This window comes from Perognathus longimembris, chromosome 1, assembly GCF_023159225.1.
Source record: "Perognathus longimembris pacificus isolate PPM17 chromosome 1, ASM2315922v1, whole genome shotgun sequence".
Classification (NCBI taxonomy): domain Eukaryota; kingdom Metazoa; phylum Chordata; class Mammalia; order Rodentia; family Heteromyidae; genus Perognathus; species Perognathus longimembris.
The window spans coordinates 61,915,352-61,936,742 of NC_063161.1; the positions used below are offsets into that span (position 1 = coordinate 61,915,352).

At 38.7% G+C, this 21,391-nt stretch overlaps 1 protein-coding gene across 2 annotated transcripts in view; it reads left to right on the forward strand.

Annotated features, from left to right (window-relative positions):
• The window catches only part of Slc2a13 (solute carrier family 2 member 13), a 336,909-nt gene that overhangs the window by 39,520 nt on the left and 275,998 nt on the right, over positions 1-21,391 (forward strand). For both annotated transcript variants that reach the window (XM_048366441.1, XM_048366433.1), the window contains exon 2: positions 17,401-17,560. In XM_048366441.1, coding sequence (XP_048222398.1) covers positions 17,401-17,560 — 160 coding nt within the window. The remainder of the gene's footprint in view (positions 1-17,400; positions 17,561-21,391) is intronic.

Consider the following 21,391-nt stretch of genomic DNA (forward strand, 5'->3'; position numbering starts at 1 on the left):
AGCACTAGCCCTGAGTAGAAGAGCTCAGGTACAGCGCCCAGACCCTGAGTTCAAGCACCACAATTGCAAATACATATATATTTGAAAATTTTCCCAAAGTCCATTGTCGGGGTCTGGCTATACCTAAGAGACAGGCCCCTTTTCCCGCCCTGGGGCTGCTTGGCTGATTATCCCCTCCTACTCCCTTCTGGGTTCTACTGGAAGAGATGCCAAACCAGCCCTGCCTCTCCTCTGGGAGCACATGTCTCGTAATAGCACCGGAGACCCCAGAGGCCCGGTCCTTGGGGAGCTGTGGTCTCCGCCCATAGAGGAAGTTCCGGAACATCACCGTGATGGAAGTTCACTAGCCAATCGTTAATACCCAGTTAGTCCCTCCTCTTCCTGCTGCCATTACTGTTATATAAACCCTGCCCTTGAATAAAACCCTTGGGAAGCCGGTAGACCATTGGATGGCTCCCCCAAATCTCTGTGTGCAGTGCCTTCTCTTAAACCTAAGGGGGGCTGGGGACACGTGGGGATTTTGCCAGCCCTATCTCTTCTCAGCTTGGCCCGACCGGGACATGCTCTGCCCTCCCGCTGGCATGAGCAGCCTGCAGGGCCAAGTGTCCCCCACAATTAGAGGCTTGACGTCTCCCCAGGGGGGACATGGAGATTAAGCACGACAGTCCATGGGAGAAAAATTACCTGATGTTTATATCTTATATAAGCACTGTTGTTTGGTTTTGACAAGAGAGAAAATAGTGAAATTATGTAGTCACTTTTTCTGCAGTAAGCAGCATGAAGCAGCAAGTTCTGTCTTTAATACTTTTGAGCTTAGATTGATTAATCTGCTCTCTGTGACTTTATCACTGGAGTCCGTCTTCCAGTTACAAATAGCCCAAGCTTGGTAGTCCAGATGAGCATGTGTGGCTATTGTAATTTCATTGTTATGGCAATTCTGTAATTAGTGTGGAGTTGCTGGCACATTTCTGGGTGAGAGTTTTGATGGACTGACTTAATAAAAGTAGACAACACTCTTCTCCCAGCTTGATGGGTGATTCTGAATAGACATAGCAGCTGCTTTTTTCAGTTTTTTTTTTTTTTTTTTTTTTTTTTTTTGGCCAGTCCTGGGCCGTGAACTCAGGGCCTGAGCACTGTCCCTGGCTTCTTTTTTGCTCAAGGCTAGCCCTCTGCCACTTGAGCCATAGCGCCACTTCTGGCCATTTTCTGTATATGTGGTGCTGGGGAATTGAACCCAGGGCCTCATGTATACGAGGCAAGCACTCTTGCCACTAGGCCATATTCCCAGCCCCCAGTTTTTTTTTTTTTAAACTGATTTAGATGTAGCCATTATGCTCTATGAGTTTTGGCAGGAATATCTCTTTGTTCACCTGTCCATCAAAGGGAAAACAAATTTCAATTTCAAGTAAATATTGAAAGTAGCATGTGAAAGTTCCAGAAAGCAGTCCTAGAACTTATTTTTGAGTACCTCTTTCAGCCTTAAAAACAAAATATCACAAATTGTGAAACAATCAAAACTTAAAATTTTCTTTTCTTTTTTTGGTGTCAATCTTATGTTTGTTCTATTTTTTTTGTAAAAAATTAGATGATTGGAAGGATAAATGAAAGGACATGTATATAGGACTTCACATGAACTGGTAAAATAGATTCTGTGAAAAAAAAATAGACTATAATCCTAGCTAATCAGGAGACTTGAGATTTGAGGATTAAGGTTCAAAGCCAGCCTGAGTAGACAAATCTCATAGACTCTTTTCTCCAATTAACCAGCAAAAAAAACCCAACAAAAATTGAGCTGTGTCTCAGTGATAGAGTGCCAGCCTTGAGTGGAAAAAAAAAGATAAAGAAAGATGAGAAGTCTTGAGTTCACAACTCAGTAGTGGCACACACAAAAAGTGTGTGTGTGTGTCTGTCTGTCTGTCTGTGTGAATCAGCTTTCCATTGCTCTAACAAGTTAGCTGGAGGAAATAATAAGAAATCATGTTTTGTCTCAGAGGTTTCATCCCCTGGCATAAAAATTTCATTGCCTTGTGAAAGTGTGGAAGTGGAAGGATGTGCAAAAGAAAGCTTACCTAATGACCACTAAGAGCAAGAAAAAAGAAATGGGCTGGAGACAAGATAACCCTCCTCAAGGTCATACCACCAGTGACCTACCTCTTCTAAGTCCCTGATTAATCTATGGACTCATAAGTGGTATAAGTTACTGATAAAGTTGCCATCCTCAGGATCCAAACAACTCTGAACACTGCTGCATCAGGGGCCAAGCATTCAACACATGAGCCTTTGGGGACCATAGTATCTTATCTGTTGGGTGCTGGTGGTTCATGCCCGTAATCCTAGTTACTCAGGGTGCTGAGATCTGGGGATCAAGAATCAGAGCCATCCTGAGCAGAAACAGCCAGGAGACTCTTTTGTCCAATTTACCAGCAAAAAAGTTTGAAGTGGAGGTGTGACTCAGGTTATAGAGTGCCAGCCTTGAGTGAAAAAGCCAAGTAATAGCATGACATTCTGAGTTCAGGCTCTTGTACTGGTACACTCATGCATGCACATGTGCACACAGTCATGCACACCAAAGTGAAAAACATGAAAGTAAGTGGCCATTAGCATTTTTTAAAATGGCATTTGGGTTGATTTTTTTCTAGTACATAAAGTTCTCATTAAATTAGAGAAAGCAAGATAAATAATTCAAGCTTTCAAAGTGAAGATTTTGATCTAGTATTTTCACTACTCTTAGTCTATAGTCTTACCCAGAGCAACTAGTCAAGAGGAGGAATACACTCAAATACAAAAGGAAAAGGTAAAATTTTCCCTGTATGATTTTATATATAGAAAAATTTAAATTTCAAAGATACCTATAATAATAATTGAATTCAAAAATGTTGAAGGTAACAAAAATTTACATAGGAAAATCAGTGACATTTTTATACGTCAATAATGAATTAGATAAAAAAGAAATTAAAAGAAACCTATTGACAAAATACCTAGGGAAAATTTAACCAAGGAAGTGAATGATTTGTACAAAGAAACACTAATGAAAGAAATTAAAGAAGATATACAAAAAAGACAATAATATAAGCAGTGATTTTTTTTTATATGATTCTCTCCCCCAAAAGGCAACAGAAGCAAAAATAGACAAATGGATTGCATCAAATCAAAAGCTTTTGTACAACAAAGGAAACAATCAACAGTGAAGAGAACTTACAGGATAAGAGAAAATGTTTGCAGAGTACCCATTCCATTAAGCCGTCACGATGGGAATCTGCTTTGATCTCATAACACCATGTTGCATCCTTCTCACCCCAATCTTTTTTATGTATCCAAAGACCCTATATGAAGGATTTATCTCTCCCCTCTCAGCCCATTCTTTTTAGGTATCTAAAGATGTAATATGGAGAATTAACTCCCACGTATTCATCCAGGTCAAGCATAGCACCAGGTCGGGCTCACTTGCTTATCCATGGGCAGGTCACTCCAACTTTGGCTTAGCTGAAAGACCCCCTCAATCTAGGTGGAGCATTCCACTCTGGGCCTTGCCAAGGATACCGCCCTTGGCCCCCAAGATAGCATAGCCAATTTTTCATTTTCTGCTTCCTTGTTAAGACCCATATAAATCCAGCCCCCAAATCCAGTCCCTTGCACAACCCCCAAACCTGTGGGCAAGTCTGTGCCCCTTGTTGGCAATAAACAGTCCTAGCCTGTTGATTGAGTTGGACTATTCCTTTTCCCTTCTCCTCCATTTTCCTAACACTTAATACCCCAAATATGGAAAGAACCAACAAAAACTCTAAACAAAAAGTCCTGGTGGTGTAGGTGTGGCTCAGTTGGGAGAGTGTTAACCAATGAGCCAATGTGTCAGGAACTGAGTTTAAGTCCTGTTTTTGTACAAGCAAAAAGCCCAATTACAAATGGATAAACTAAGCCATGTGCCAGTGGCTCACACCTGTAATCCTGGCTACTCAGGAGGCTGAAAGCTGAAGATCATAGTTCGAAGCTAACATGGGCGAGAAGTGGAGGTATGCTGAAGTGGTAGAGCACCAGCCTTAAGCAGAAAAAAAGTCGAGAGACCATGGGAAGCCCATGTTTCAGCACGAAGGGAAAAAAAAAAAAAAAAGAAGAAAGGGTAAAGTATTTAATGAACATTTCTCAAGAGAAAACATAAAAATGGCCAAAGATCCTATTAAAATCAAAATAACAAGAATGAACTTTTAAAGGCAATAAACTGACCTGCATTTTGACCAAGAGGGAGTATATTCTTTTGAGGCTATATGTAAAACTCTGTTCTGGCAGGAGACACTATCTCTTTTTTAAATGAAGAAATAAAATGTATGTAACGAAAAACATAAAAACAAACAACAGCAATATCTTATTGTATAAAAGTGCAAACTTAAAAAAAAAATCACAATACCTGACAATAGAAGTTGGGAGATAGTTAAAGAGAATTCAAGTGCTTTAGATGGAGAAAAAAAGATGTATAACTTCAGATTTTGTTATTTTAAAAGTTCATGATTAAAAGTTAGTAAAAAACAGGAAAATGAAATACAATTTTCAAAACTAGCTGAAAGATATATAAGGGAAAAAAGGAAAGATACATATATATACATACACTTACAAATATGTGCATATATATATATATATCCGTGTGTGTGTGGGTGGGGGGGGTGTAGGGCAATTCAAAATAGGGGAAAGGAAAAGCATTAAGTGGGAATGTGGCAGTCATGGATGTGTAAATAATAATTATATGCTTTATTGACAAAGAGAAGGCTAGCTGAATAAACTTAATGATTAATTGGAGAAAAAGCACAGGAGTTTATTACATGCATGTTGACCATCACAACTGTGATTAGCCACTAGCTGGACATGACTCAGAAGCTTTTTTTCCTTTTCTCTGGAGGGGAAGGAGGAAATAGGGGATGAAGACTATTTTAAGGAGTTCCAAATGACCATCACTGGGCTTGGAATATGGCTTAGTGGTAGAGTGCTTGCCTTGCATGCATAAAGTCCTGGGTTCCTCAGCACCACATAAACAGAAAAAGCCAGAAGTGGTGCTGTGGCTCAAGAGGTAGAATGCTAACTAGCCTTGAGCAAAAAGAAGCCAGGGACAGTGCTCAGGCCCTGAGTCCAAGCCCCAGGACTGGCTGAAAAACAAAACAACAGAAACCAAATGACCATCAGGGTAGAAATTAGCTTGTTTAATATTCTCTTTGTAATGTGAATGAGTCCAAGACACATGGATTTTTTATTTTTTATTTTTTTATTTTTTGCCAGTCCTGGGCCTTGGACTCAGGGCCTGAGCACTGTCCCTGGCTTCTTTTTTTTTTTTTTTTTTGCTCAAGGCTAGCACTCTGCCACTTGAGTCACAGTGCCACTTCTGGCCATTTTCTGTATATGTGGTGCTGGGGAATCGAACCCAGAGCTTCAAGTATACGAGGCAAGCGCTCTTGCCACTAGGCCATATCCCCAGCCCCTACACATGGATTTTTTATGGTGACCTTTCTCCCTCTTGTTCTGATTTTCTGCAATAGGTAATGGGATTTCAGGGTGAGGATGGAAGTAAATGTTGGTGACTGTTATAGTCCCTCCCCTCCCTTCTTCTTCCTTTCTTTTGTTTTCCTGAGATGTAGCCCAGGCTAGCCTCCAAGTTGTGATCCCCCTGCCTCAGCCTCCCAAATGCTGTGATTATTATTTTCTTTTTGTTTTTTTTTTAGGTGTGACTATTTCCTTGAAGGAGTTAAACTTTTTTTCTTGTTGGATTAAGAAACCTAGATTGATAGTTATTTTTTGTTAGTGTTACAAGTTGGGAACTAATTTTGAGGCTGTCTGTAGGAATCAGGTTTGTCCTGTGGCTGGTGATGTTGAGAAAAGGAATGACTCCCAACCTAAAAGCTTCATCTTGAAGGACAAAGAACTGAGGGCTTCTGCAACCTAGGGAAGTAGGGGAAGAGTAGGGAGGCTACATGCTGAGCAGGGCCTTTACTCTCCCAGGTGTTTCTTTTCTTTCCCCCAGTATGTGACAATCTTAGCCCCAGGAGGGCTAGCTTCTATAACTCCTGCACACATTACTTTCTTACTTGTGTTAGTTGATTAATGCATTAAAATAGGGACTGAAAGCATAGGTATTGGCCATCCCAGAGGACCATGCGGAGATAATCACAGGCCGGAGAAGAAGGTTCATAAGGAGGTTTATTAGTGGGGCCATAGTTCCCACGGGAGAGGGAGCTACATGGTGTCTGCACCTAATCCAGGTGGCAGCTTCTCTCTCTGGGGGTAAAGGGGAAGTAGTTAGGTAGTGAGTAGGGGTGGCTCATTAGGTATGGGTGGATCTGGGGGCTAGTGGGAGGAGCTGAGGACCTGAGGCTAGGGAAATGCTAAATGTGAGCATTACAAAAATGATCAGGGGCTGGGGATATGGCCTAGTGGCTAGAGTGCTTGCCTCGTATACATGAGGCCCTAGGTTTGATTCCCCAGCACCACATATACAGAAAATGACCAGAAGTGGCGCTGTGGCTCAAGTGGCAGAGTGCTAGCCTTGAGCAAGAAGAAGCCAGGGACAGTGCTCACGCCCTGAGTCCAAGCCCCAGGACTGGCCAAAAAAAAAAAAAAGTCTAAAAAAAAAACAAAAAATGATCAGATGTTTTGGGTTCTATAAATCTAAAGATTTATCCATTAACATAATAACTTTTTAGGGGGGGGTTGCTTTGCTTTAGAATGTGGGACACAAAAGGATGTGGGGCGGGGGAGAGGGACAACCTTTCAGCAGAGTAAAAGGAACCCCAAAGGGGGCTGGGGATATATCCTAGTGGCAAGAGTGCCTGCCTCGGATACACGAGGCCCTAGGTTCGATTCCCCACCACCACATATACAGAAAACGGCCAGAAGCGGCGCTGTGGCTCAAGTGGCAGAGTGCTAGCCTTGAGCGGGAAGAAGCCAGGGACAGTGCTCAGGCCCTGAGTCCAAGGCCCAGGACTGGCCAAAAAAAAAAAAAAAGGAACTCCGAAGTGGTAACTCCTTGTGTTAACACAGTGAATATGCCTTATCTTCTGGGTCCCATTGTTACCATGGAGAAGTCATCTATGATTTAATAGCTTTCTTGCTCACATCTAAACCCTTGAACCACACTTCTAGTCAGGCATTTTGCTGGTTAATTGGAGATGGAATCTTGAGGACCCTAATCTTCCAGATCTCAGCCTCCTGTGTAACCAGGATTACAGGTGTGTGCCATTAGTGCCCATGTTTAATAGAGAAATCCCAACAGGAATTATAAGATTGAGGTTGACTAAGATATAAAAGATTCCAGAAATATTTCCAAAACACAAATATGCATGGGATTTCTTTTGTGATTTTGGATCCTTGCCTATAAATGTGAAGATCAAGTCTTAAGTGTTGGAACATACTCGGAGAAAAGGAAACTTCTGAAGACTGGGAATCTTTTCCAATTTGCCACCATTTTTGCATTTAAAGCTCTCCATTGAAACCATTTTTATCAAGTTTCTTTAGCCATTTGAAAATGTAGAATACAAATTATGTTTAGCTATACATCTGTCATCTTACCATTTCCCCACATTTGATTTCTATTTAAGATGGTGAGCTAGATATTTCTACATTTAAATCATTGAAATTATGCCCTCCTAAAAGCTATTACCTCATCACTTGTCAGAATAAGTCACTATTTCTGTTCTGGTTGTATCAGTGTCTCCAAATTCCCAGAGCAAAGTCAATTAATGCCAGTGCCATCAATGCCTAGGTAGTTGGTGTCAGAGCTCACTTCTGTTGGCCGAGTGATGTACAGGTAAAGAGATGTTTGTGAGCCATGGGAAGTAACATACAGGTTCATTTGAATCACTTTATTGCACAATCCACTGGAGAGAGATAACACGGACCTGTGTAGTCATCTGGCTTGTTCATGAAGTAGTTGTTACAAGCCACATACATGGTTAGCCCCTATAGGGAAAAGCAATGTGATTAATTGTAGTCACATGTTTCCCCATGCTTAGTAGGTCCTACCATGTCAAACATTCAGCAGAGCAACCTTAGATATGTGTACTTGGTGTGCTGGAAAACAAAATAGGACCTCAGTTATATCTTCAACTTTAGTTGCATAATGAAGATCACCTACTACTAATGCAAGTAGCAACCTGAACAATGCTCTTTCTGAGCCACGTTAATTGACTAGAAGCTCCCGTCATCGTATCTGTGCCCTTTGATTTGGTCTGGAAGGTAAACTATGCCTCAAACAGGCAATGCCTTATCATTTGAAAGGAAAGAGCCAAACAGGTGCTCACTCCACTTTACAACTTTCATTCTTGTCTCAGTTGTCTCAGTGGCAAAGGACAAGGATAACTTCTCAGAAGTCCATTTCCTCAGACTAAGACTAGATAATGGTCAACCAGGTCATGCCTTGACCCTCTGCTCCCATTTTTTGTGGCTTCTCATTTTTCTTGTGGCTGCTATGTAATACCCTTCACCATGTTATTTTATTTGTCATACAGGAATAGAACAGCTAAACTTAACTCGGGACTCCTAGATTTTGGACCTGGAAACTAAAAGCTGGGTTTCATTGGTGTACAGTTGGAGCTCCTTGAAAGCAGACTTTTCCTTTTGTAGTAGGATGGTTGTTTCAGATTCTTAACACTGTAATTTAACAAACTTTCTATTTTCTTCTGAAAGTGTATTAGAAAATAAGTGCGAAAACTTACATGTAGGGTGGAGGTGTATGTGTCTTTAATTATGTGCTTAGCATACAAAATGAGTCTGGGTTGAATGTTTACCTGCAAAGTCCAACAAACACAACTCTCTTTCTCTGTGTTTTTACTTTAAACATTTTACTAATGATTTTTAAGTGGAAGCAGCCATTCTGTGCCCTGCATGGGAAGATAATTTCTGCTAGTGGGTAGCTTTATTATTTTTACCACATTCCAAAACTCAGTGACCAGTGTCATTCAGTCAAGGTTTTGGAATCATAAGAAATCATTAATGGGCATCTTTGGCCATTCTATTGCTCTGTGAATCAGTGCCTCTTTGAGCATTAAAAAGTGAAAATAACATAATTATTCAGGCATGTTCCAACTAAGTAAAATATTTGGCCATTGCTGTCACATACTAGCGCAGAAACATTCCAGCTAATGCTTTGGAGTAGTTGTCAAGTCAAGGAATTCTATGTAGCTTAAGAATTGTGTGACTGAGAAAATAAGCGACCCATGGCAAGGAAGTTTGAAGTAGGTGGTCCACTTAGGGAACTGGAGCTCTCTGCAAACCGAGAGACTGATCTTCTTAATGAAATTTCCCTAGCCTGGAAGCTGTCATTAATGCTGACATTGGCTTAGAGGTAGTTCCAAAAATAGTAGATGGCTAGCTGATCTTTGATTTTTTTTTTCCCCCTGTCTGAAGGTGACTTTCAGCTGCTCACACCTGAAAGTCAACTAGGCTAGGTATAAAACACTTGTCATAACATTTCTTCGTATATCTAGAACTGTAGCTCCATGGCATTTATCTTGCCTGTTTTCTTTTTTTAAATTACTTTGTGGATAAGTTGCTTTTGTCATCCAGCCTTACATGTAAAATAAGAAAAATCAATTCTGTTAACCTTGAAAGTCATGAATGTTCCTAAGTATTGTATGTTGCTCTTAGCGTTTAATGTGGGCCCGGGAATTTCTCTTACAATGATTTCCTTTTGTATAGTGTATTTTAAAATTTATTTTAATTTTCTTTGCTTCTTAATCCTGGAAAACATCTCAAATTGAAGTTCTGTATTATTGATTCAGATATCACAGATTAATTATAGCTCCTTATTGCAGTGTGATAGTTATTTCTGTTTGGCTTTTCTGCTGCAAAGTTTTTAGTGTTCTTGCAATAACCTATGCATTTCCTGGTTTAACTTCATTCTGGTTGTTGTTGTTGTAAATGTGATTCTCTCCTCCTGTCTTTCTCTCCTTTTTAGGAAAGGTCAGATCTTCCATCGGAGAATAACTTTTAAAAAGTTTGGGGAAGAGAGCTGTGTTTGTTTTTCTATTTCCCTCCGTAATGCTTCTATTTTGCTAACAAGTCCCTTATGTATTGTGTGAATATTTCTTAAGCCAGGTTCTAGTCCTGGGCTCATTTTTTTCCCCTATTACAGCATTCCTTCTACATTGATTTCACTGATACCTATTCAATTGTAATCTGTTTTCAGGTGATTCACAGCCATTTAGCACCTGTTTAGGTCCACGCTGTTTATTTTCCTTAGAGCATTTTACTCTGGGTGTCAAATAGAGTTAAATATGACAAAGTACCTCTAGTGTTCCTGCTTGCTGAATTCACTCCTTGGGGAAAACATATTGATTTCTTATTAACCTTCGTGCATTGCATTTGTCAGGTGGAACGACATACTGCTGCTCTTGTAGCATTTCATATTACTCTCTTCTGCTTAGGTATAGAGAACCTCTTCCACTCTTAACTGTAGTACATTTCTTGAATATATATTAATTTATTTTCTGTCTCTTCCCATCCAGTTCTGTCCTACTGCCCTCCCTAATCTTTGTCTTCCAGGAGCACATCTCCACTCATTCTTCTTGGTGTCTAAATCCAAAATTACTTTAATTCATGAATAAGTCTCCACAAAAGGTAGATCTTCCATATCTGAAAATTTCTGGCTTCTAATTCTATTGTGTATATAAGGGTTACATGTGGAATGAAAAGGATGTGATTACATAAAGTATGTATATCTGAATATTGGAATACTGTACTGTTATTTAAGTTGATTTTATACTGCATGTTCTCAGAACAGTGACCGGATGGTTATATAGCTGTGCAGGAATGTGTCTTGTTTGGCTGTTTTCTTTGGCCTGCAGTGACTGTTAAACCTTAATTGTTTTGCAGACAAGTTAGCATTTGACCTTTTAACATCTTACATTTGCTTCCTGTATTTATAGTTCTTGCCTAGCTGTGAGTCTGTATTTTAGGAAACAATATTTTGAAGAAAAGAAATGAATGTGACATAGTGAGTGAAAGTTACAGACTAGTGTGAAAAAACACTTAAAGTTGTAATGCAATTTAAGTAGTGTAACATGGGTGATTAGAATTATTTTTGGATCTATGTTGTTTGTCTCAGTACAGGGGATTGAACTCAGTAATTTTTTTCTTTCCTTTAGCTTTTTTGCTCAAGGCTGGTGCTCCCTTACTTGAACTATACCTCCAATTTCTTCTTTATGACAGCTAACTGGAGATAAAAATCTCATAGACTATTCTGCCAGGGCTGGTTTTGAATCACAATTCCTCCTGAATAGTTAGGATTATAGTCTCCAGTGCTTGGCATTAGGGATGATTTTAATTTGGGCTTAATTATGTTTTTCCTAATTGATGTCATTTGCAGTTTAAAACCAATCAGTTGACACTAATTTAAGAGAATATGATTTTTGAATATGTGTCGTATAGTACTGATAAATAACTTGTAAGTGCTTCTACCATGCCCAGGCCAGAGCTTGACATTTAAACAAGTCATATATAGTAACTTAAGTACATGAGACAGAATCATTACATTAACAAGCTTGTAGAAAAAACAAACAAAAAACCAACCCTTTTTGTTGGAGGCATGGCTCGGGTAGTAGAGTATCAGCCAGTGAGTGAAAAGTGTCAGATACCAAGCTTGAGCCCCTGTCTTGGACAAAAAACAAAAAAGAACTGCTTGTAGTTCTGTGCAGAGAAACAAACGTGATAATCTCCATTGAGATGTTTCCAGGAAGGGGAGATTTGGGAAGATCAATAGCGTGTCAGGAGAGGTCATTGTAGGTCAAAAGAGATTGCAATGAGCAAAAAGACTAAGGGCATGCTTGTAGTGCTTTGTTAGGGGTGTTTTAGTAATGAAAAATATTAACTTTGCTTGTTACCTTCTAAGACAATGTTTCACATAACCTGATTCTGTTGTAGGTATTTTGTGTTATATTTGGGCTTAGTGCATGTTGAATTGTTTATGAGTATTCCAAGCCTTGTTAGAATAAAGTAAAAGCTAACCTCTAAGCTGGCAAACTCTATACACTTAACTATTTAGAAGAATGTAAACATTTCATCTGTGACAAGACAGCCCAATGGAACCATCCGAGAGAGGGATATGTTTATTGAGATAGATTCTGTTCCTTTCTATTAAAATTTCTTCTTTAGAGATAAGGCAGTAATTTAGAAAATAAAATTAGAACATTATAATCCTTTTTGTTCAAGAAGCTTTATTAGAAGATGGCTTCATGTACTTCTAAGAAGCTAATTAGTTGCTGCATGGCCTTTCATGCTGTGAGACTCCTGTGATTCATGGGCATTTATCCATCACAACAGGATTTTCTTAATGCTGGTTGGTTATGGAATTACTTATATTTCTGACTCAGGCTTTTAAAAAGGGCTTCCAGCAGTTCTTGAAAGCCATCTCCAGTACTCAGGAGCATTTTGGACTGTGGAGATGGTGAATCAGCTTGGCAGCATGGTAGCTGGTGTGTGAATCTGATTGTCTTGTGGTGTCTGAGGTACAGTTTCTAGTGAATCTCAAAGCCAGGCATGATAATGAGTTCTCATTATGTAAGTACATTATTTTGTAAGACTCGAAACTGTGTGTGTGCGCGCACATACACACTTGCACGCAGTACTCCTGGGGCTTGAATTTGGGCATTGTTCTGAGCTTAACTGCTCTAGGTTAGTGCTCTACCACTTGAACCATAACTCCATTTCCAGCTTTTTCTTAATAGTTATAAATAAAAGTCCCATAGACTTTTCCTGCTCTAGCTGGCTTTGAAACATGATCCTTAGATTTCAGCTTCCTGAGTAGCTAGAATTACAGACCTGGTGCCAGGCCAAGAACTCATTTTTAACATCAGAAAATAGTACCAACACATTATTTTTTGTAAGTGTGTATTTATGTGGTTTACTCTAGTAAGCTATTAACAAATTGTGACTGTATATATGTGTAGTACCAGCTCTGAGGCTTGAATTCAAAGCATCACACTCTTACTTGGCTTTTTCTCTTAACGCTGGTGCTCTACCACTTGAGCTACATTTCTACTCCTGGTCCTTTGGTGGTTAATTGGAGATAAAAGTCTCAGATTTGTATGTCTAGGCTAACTTGGAACTGAGACCCCCAGATCTCAATTTCTTGAGAAACCAGGGTTATAGTGCAAGCAACCAGTGCCTGCCTATTTATATTCTTTGTTACTTTTGAATTTTTATTTGGTTAGTGATTGGAATAGGAAAGAAAAATTCCCCACAGAGCCTTTCTAAGCCATACATATTGTTTGTTACATACATTTATGAAACTTTTAACTCTCACAGATTCTGTATTTTTGGTTATAATACCAGAGCCAAAAAAGTGAGTCTAGATAGATTTATTTCCTTCCTCTCTCTCCTCTCTTTCTCTTTCTTCCTCTCTCTCTTGTTGTTTCTCTTTCTCTGTTTCTCTTTCTCCCTCTCGTTTACCTTCTGTTTCTTTCTCTCTTTTTCTTTCTTTATCTCGTTTCCTCTCTTTCTTTCTTACTCTTATTCATTTGTGTTTTCATCTTGGTTCTGGGGCTTGAGCTCAGGACTTGGGCATTGTCCCAGAGCTTTTTTGCTCTACCACTTGGGATGAGTCTCAGGGAGTTTCCTCCTGAACTTCCATCTTCAGATCTCAGCCTCCTGAGTAGGTAAGATTGCCACCATGAACCACCAGTGCCTGGCTTATTTTCTTTCTGTATAATCAAATGGACTTTAGGTGAATAATAAGGAAAGTTATTGCTCATTTATTTGAATGCTCCTGTAACTTAATTATCCAGGGCAGAGTTACATAGACCTAATAGTGATTTAGGCCCTAATAGCTGGTGGTTTTAATTAACCATCTTTCCTCACAATGGAATTTAGCCTCCTCTTCCTTCCCCTCCTTTCCTTTTCCTTCCTCTTTTTTTTTTCTCCTCCCTTCCTCTCTGGCTTTTCCAGTCTGGCTTTGAATATAGATGGTAAGATCTCAGCCTCTTAAAGGTATGAGCTGGGAAGGGGTGAGATTGGAATTGAAGACCACTGATTCCTGAGCATCCTCTTATTCGTGGCTTGACAATGGGTTATGGAATCTGTCAGCTTTGACTTTTCATTCTTCTGCTTTTTGGAGTAAGGTAGTTCTCTATGAAATGGGGATAACTACATGCTTTAATAGAGATACATTGTGACTTACGTAAGTTATCTGGCCTGTTTATAATATCTAACAACATAGGTGCAGTGGTAATGGTATTTGTGTAAACATTGATTGTACAAGATCTTTTGGGGCCCTTTCTAACCCTAAATACAGTGGCCATGGATTTTATAGTGCCTCAGTTTTTTACCTTTTGATTGGCTGCTAGTGTTCGTGTGTGTGTGCGTGTGTGTGTATGTCTGTGTCTGTGTGTGCATGTATGTGCACCAGTATTGGGCCTTGAACTCATGGCTTTGCACTCTCATTTGTTTCTTTTGCTTGAGGCTGACCATTTGAGCCACAACTCCACTTGGAGATTTTTGCTAGTTATTGGAGATCAGAGTCTCTTATATTTTTTTGCCTAAGCTGGCTTTGAAACTCAGTCCTCAGATCTCAGCTACCTGAATAGCTAGAATTACAGTTATGAGCCACCAGTGCCCCAATTTTATCTCTTATTTGAATGCAGTGCTTTGAGGTTCATTTTGGAAATGCACCAGGCTTACTTTACAATTTATTTATTGATCTTCTTTTTAAGGGATGGAGTACATGTCTACATTTCCAGTCAAGTAAAATCTATGAGTTTTGTGACAACCATTTTTGCCCCAAACCACAGTTCCACTTTTCTCAGCTCACTTTTGTGGGTTAGATTGCTGAATAGAGCTAACTGTTTAAAGAGAACAACTTATTCTTTTTTTTTTCTCCAAATTTTTATTATCAAACTGATGTACAGAGAGGTTACAGTTTCATACGTTAGGCATTGGATACATTACTTGTACTGTTTGTTACCTCATCCCTCATACCCCCCACTCTTCTCCGCCTTTCTCTTTCCCCCCATGAGGTGTTCAGTTCACTTACACCAAACAGTTTTGCAAGTATTGCTTTTGTAGTTGTTTTTCTTTTTTTTTACCCTGTGCCTCTCAATTTTGGTATTCCCTTTCAATTTCCTAGTTCTAATACCAGTATACATGGTTTCCAATATACTCAGATAAGATTACAGAGATAGTGTAGGTACAACCACAGGAAGGTGATACAAGAACATCATCAATAATAGAAGCTACAGATACACATGGGACGGAGAACAACTTATTCTTTAAACCTAGAACAATGCATATAATGAAATCCAGATTACAAATTAGTGTTTGATTTTTGAAATCATATTGAGATGTTCACATAGTAAAAGAACAGAAAAGACCGTTCAATTGTCAACATAGGGAGCCACTGTTTATTTTGATTAATCTGATTAGTAGTCAGATGGGACTTTTCAGCTGCTTAGGTAATGATTTTATTTAATACTCATCCTATTGTATCCAACACTTCCTTATTCTGTGTATCTCATAAAATTTCATAAGATGATTATCTCTATAAATGTTGACAGGGACAGTGGCAAGAAATAGTGGAGAACTTTAATAACAAGTAGTTTTGCAACACAATGAATTTTTCATATAAATGTGTGTTACTTAAGTACAATGTGTCTGTCCTTATGTTTATCAAGGAATTAACAAATGTTGGTAGGGGCATTGGCAAGAAATAGTGGTGAATTTTAATAACTTGCAGTTTTAATAACAAGTAGTTTTGCAACACAATGAATTTTTCATATAAATATATATTACTTAAGTACAATGTGTCTGTCCTTATGTTTACCAAAGAATTAACAAAACAAAGTGAATAATTCTTAAAAAAAAAACAGTAGAATTGGAAACTACTTTGGCAACAGGAGAGACTTGAGTGCCCAGAATAAATACCAGGAAGCCTAAAACACAGAGTTGGGCCTCTGTGTCATATAGGAAGGAAGTAGCAGTGTTATTCATACTGGCTGGTTTACTGGGCTTGTGGTTCCAGGTAGAGTATCCAATCTACCTGAGGCTCTAGGGTATCTATCCAACACTGCCAGAAACACATCCACCACTGTTACTGAGAATGTGGAGTAGTAACATGTGTTGTATTTTGTGAGACAGCTATCACCATCCCTTATGCAGAAAACAGAGCATCAGGTTTCTCAGTACTCTCCAATTTTTGGTATTATAAAATTAAGTCATTAAAAGCAATTCTATACGGGCTCAGTTATGCACACTCTGCTTCACAAAGGTAATTATTCATAGTATCAACAAATACTAAAAAGCTTAAATTATTCATTTATTTTTATACCAGTACTGGGCTTGTACTTGGCCTCATACTCAGCTGTCTTGCTCTGCACTGGCAGTTTACTGCTTGAGTAACATCTCTTGTCTTGTTTGTTTGTTTTTTCTGGTTAATTGGAAATGAAGTCTTACAAATTTTTCTGTCCAGTTGATAAGGGAGCCCAAGCTGTCTTGGCCTTATGTATTGCTAGGATTATAGATATGAAACACCAGTGCCCAGTTAGAAAGCTTTAAGCTTTTATGAGTAACCCTGTTTTTTTTCCACTGAAAATTTGGTGATCGTTGGTTAGATCTTTGTTTTAATCTGAGTAATTGGATGTTCCTAGTGAGTGAGATAAGAGGTAGCCACCAGGGATGAGAGTTTCTTTAGGAAATAATTTTGGATTGTCTTGAAGATTTGCATCATTTAACTTGAATTTCTATAATACCACAGTGAGCATCAGGATCACCTCTGGAGGATTTAAATAAAAATTAATAATCTAATTTAAAAGTTTGATGAACTGTGGGAAATGACTTTAAATAGTGTATACTCTGGGAAATGTTTATTCTCCCCATTATCTGATTATATTTCCATATAGAATAAAAATATTTTAGTAATTAAACTTTTTCTAGAGAGCAGTTTTGTTACTTTTAGCCCTTGGAAATTATAAAATCCATTTAGACATGATCAAGTTATCCTAGGTCTGCAGATTTATTAGGGCTGAGCTTTCTGTTTCACAGCTAGTGCTCCACCACTTGAGCTATGTATCCAAGTCTAGCTTTTTTGCTGGTTAATCAGAGATGGAGTCTCTCAGACTTTTCTGCTTGTGCTGGCAGAAAATTTTGCTATCCTCTGATTTCACTCTTCTGAGTAGCTAGGAAGACAGACATGAGTTATTGGTACCTGGATTATTACACAAGACTTTTAAGTAATAGTATAGAAAGTAGAACTCAAATATTAGAATCTCCCACACATTTTTATTTATATTAGCCCCAATGAATCACCAACAAAATCTTCGGGAATGTTGTCTTAGTTTAAAGCAGAGAACCATGAATTAATCAGTATATTGTGTCTAGTATGTTGTAATATGCAAGATGAAAGAACGTCTCTTATTTTCTTTCTTGTGTACTCTCCAGGTATTGCTTCCATGACTGTACCGGTGTACATTGCAGAGGTTTCACCCCCCAATCTAAGAGGCCAATTAGTCACCATCAATACCCTTTTCATCACAGGAGGACAGTTCTTCGCAAGTGTTGTTGATGGAGCCTTCAGCTATCTCCAGAAGGATGGATGGAGGTTTGTAAATAGTTCCTTTGAATTTCTCTGATGAATAATGGGTTTGAGGAATGGGAAATAAAATTGAGAAATCATAGACAAACTATAATTGGCTCTTTTGAATCATAGTTAATTTGTAAGTAGGTGGCATTCAACAAAATTGAGAGGAGATAGGAAGCTGATATTTGTTTTAATGATAGACATGGAACCTACCATTAACTGATATTTACAGTTTTTTTAGCATTTAGGTGACATTTCTCTCACTGTGTGTAATCGTTAGCAATATTTGTTTAAAAATAAATGCAGTAATATGCATGGAGCTCTTGAATTACAGGAAAGATTGACATACTGTTTATCAACTATGGATATAAGTAACATTTTTTTTTTTTGGACTTAGGAAGGTACATTCTGATTTGTAAGAAATTTAGCTTTCAAAGGTACAGATTTAGTTACAGAAAAAGATATATATGTAAATTTAAAACATACAATTTATTCCTTGACTATTTGACTTATCTTGAATTCTGAGTAAATGAGAAAGATGGAATTAAAATCCAGACAGAATATTCTAAATAAATTAGTCTAACGTTAAAGCTTAAAAGTAGAGATTTTGATTTTTTTTTGCTTTGTATTATTCAAAACAACAGAATTATGAAAGTATCCTAAGGAAAATTTTATTATAAGGGACATATTTTTTTGTTTTGTTTTCTTACCAGTGTTCATTATAAAAAATACTTTTTTATTCATCATCTGCTGTCTAAGTCCTAGAGACAGATACTGAACAAGGAAGACTCCAGCCCTTATTGGCATAGTATTTAGTGCAGTTAATCTTCAAAAGCTGAAGGAAATGGGCTTTTTGTGATGGGGATGTAGGAAATTTAACTTCTCTATAACAGCACAGCAAATCATGTGGCTTAGTATGAACTACTGAAGAATTTAAACTGCTAAAGAAGCTTTATGAGAAGTCATTTGTGAAACTTGTTGAAGCCAGCAAGGCCCTGCATTGTCAGGTACATAAAAGAGACCACCATTGCTTCTTTCATAAGCAGAAAATTTCATTTTTTTGTACTCCAAATGTAGGAAAGAGAAAGATACTAGCTGTTAATTGTTATTGCCTGGTATTTTGAGTTTGTCTCACAAACTCAGTGGAATTCACTACACCCATGTGTCCTAAATCCATATGTCTTTGAGACAACCTATGCTACCGAATATAATTAATATAAATGTGTGTATATTTAAACACACAATGCTCAGTGCATAAGCTACATTTCTCAATTTTGAATAGTAATTCAAGTTTTTTAAAAATCAGTTCCGTAGCCGGGCACTGGTGGCTCATGCCTGTAATCCTAGCTACTCAGGAGGCTGAGATCTGAGGATCATGGTTCAAAGCCAGCCCAGAGAGGAAAGTCTGTGAGACTCTTATCTCCAATTAACCACTGCAGGGGTCCCTGCACCCCGGGTGCTCTCCCAACCAGCGGGAGAGGCAAGGAAGCGCACCCTGCTGAGTGTGAACCCAGAATAGGTAACGAGCCGAGCGAGTCGCCCCCACCCAGCCCAACCCAACCTTTCGCTGGCAGTTGGACAATCAGACGACTCCAGAGAGGTTCAAGACTGCTCTCAGTTTTAGTAGGGTAGACCCGATCTTAAGTATGAGCAATGGCAGCAGGAAGAGGAGGGTGTAACATACCTAGCCAGGGGCGATGATTGGCGGTTCAAGCTGTCAGTCAAGGGCGGAAGGCCATGGGACCTCCCTAAGGGGCGGCCTAAGTACTAGCAGGACCACCCCCAGGTTACTGCCGGCAGCCATCTTGCTGCACATGGTCTTAAGGCTGGGAGGCGTGGCCAGCTAGAGCCGCCTTTCCAGTTCCCCAGAAGGCAGGCTGGGCGGGATCCCTCTTCAGGGAGGCGGTGCAAGCAAGCACACCCCCAGGGACTGAGGCAGGTGGGGATCTTCAGGGCCTCACTCCCGAGGTGCAACAACCACACACCTCCGGGGCGCGGACAGGCGGGGCCAGTCAGTGTGCCCCACAAACCACTGGAAATGGTGTTGTGGCTCAAGTGGTAGAGTGCTATCCTTGATTTGAAGAGCTCAGGGACAGAGCCCAGACCCAGAGGTCAAGCCCCGTGATCGACCCTCCCCCCCCCCCCCCCCCCCCCCCCGCCGCCCCACCAAAGAAAAGAAAATGATATTTTTGTTAAGAATCCAAGAAGAATGATATATAAAGTTATGAATATGGTGTATCTGTGTAGGAGGTTGAAGGGGCTTGTCTTAGGACAGGCTTTAGACCTCTTTTTAGATACAGGATGACAGAATCATAGATAGATCCTGAACCAAACCTTATATAATTCATTACTTACAAAAATCATTTAGCTTCATTTTTTTCTAAAAAAATTAGTACCCAAAATACTTTATATGTTTATTGTAGGAGCTAAGTTAATGTACATAAAATGTTTAGCACACCATTTCACACAAACATTTCATAAACAGTAAGTCTGTTGTGATGAATGAGTCCAAGATGGTTGTTACTGTAGTTATGTTGTCGGGGAAATGGAAGGAAACTCAACATTCTGTGGCTTCTTATTTCCTTATTGATAAGTGTAGGAGTTGGAGATTATATATCAGAGGTTAAGAAAAGAAACATTAAATTTTGTCTAGTTGCAATAGGAAGTATATCAAAGCAAACACTAGTCACCAGTGGATTTTCTGGATGCTGTGTCTTCTACTATTTATCATCCTTAGCAGTGAGTTTTCTCATCTGATTCCAAGGCCAACAATAATGTGGTTATAAGCCAATAAAAATTGAAGTGCTACCTTAATATTTATTTTAAACTGTGGAATGATCAGCAGTAGCTAATTGATTAATAGCTAATTAGTCACTTTTGTGGCAACATGTTTCAAACTTTGTAAAATATTGGTCTAAATAGTTCATGTTTTCGTGTATCAAGAGGCTATGTGAAATGCTTTCTAGATATTATTTAAAAGGGAAGTCTATTTGTAAGTACAGTCATACTGAAGAAGTTGTCCATATAATTTAGTGTTAATACTAATTTAGCAATACTGTTCAGTAATACTTGATTATTATGAAGTATTAGATGAAGTTATTCATATCTTAAAAATTATGTAGTGACCAATTTAAGAAAGTGATTTGGACAAAACATACTCTTTAGTGTTTAACAGCCTAATAATGTATAAATATATCTTAATGCCAAAGATTCATCATTGTACTGACACAGCATTTATAAAGATATTTTAGTATAATGGAAGAATAGGTTCAGACTTACTTTCACAGCAGATGAATTAGTCTCCCATCAAATTTTTTTTCTTGTTGGAAGACTATTAATTCCTCAATCTCATTGTGTATCATGGGTCTGTTTAAGTGGTTTATATCTCCTTGGTTCAGTTTAGGCAGCTTGTATGTTTCTAGAAATTTATCCATCGCTACTAGATTTTTCATCTTGTCTGCTCTAACATTTTTATGTAGCTAATGCCCCAGCAGCGGTACACTGTTGTTACAAGGATTAAATAAGCCAATAGGTAGGAAAATACTTAAAAAAGGGTTAATTACTGCTATTCCCCTCCCCCCTAAATATTTCGGTTCACGCTCTATATTTTGTATTTGAGATTGGCAACAGAACTGCCTTTCCCAGATAAAATATAAATATAGTTTGATATAACAGACAAGTTTGCTTAACTATCCTCTTTGATGATGACAGTATGTACAGCAAATTAAAAAAGAATACACACAGCTTCTAAGGGATGGCGCATAGAGGATGTGTAGGGCAGTGAAAATACTGGTGTGATACTTTAGTGATAAGTATGTTATTATACAGTTGTCCAAACTCATGAACTAGTTA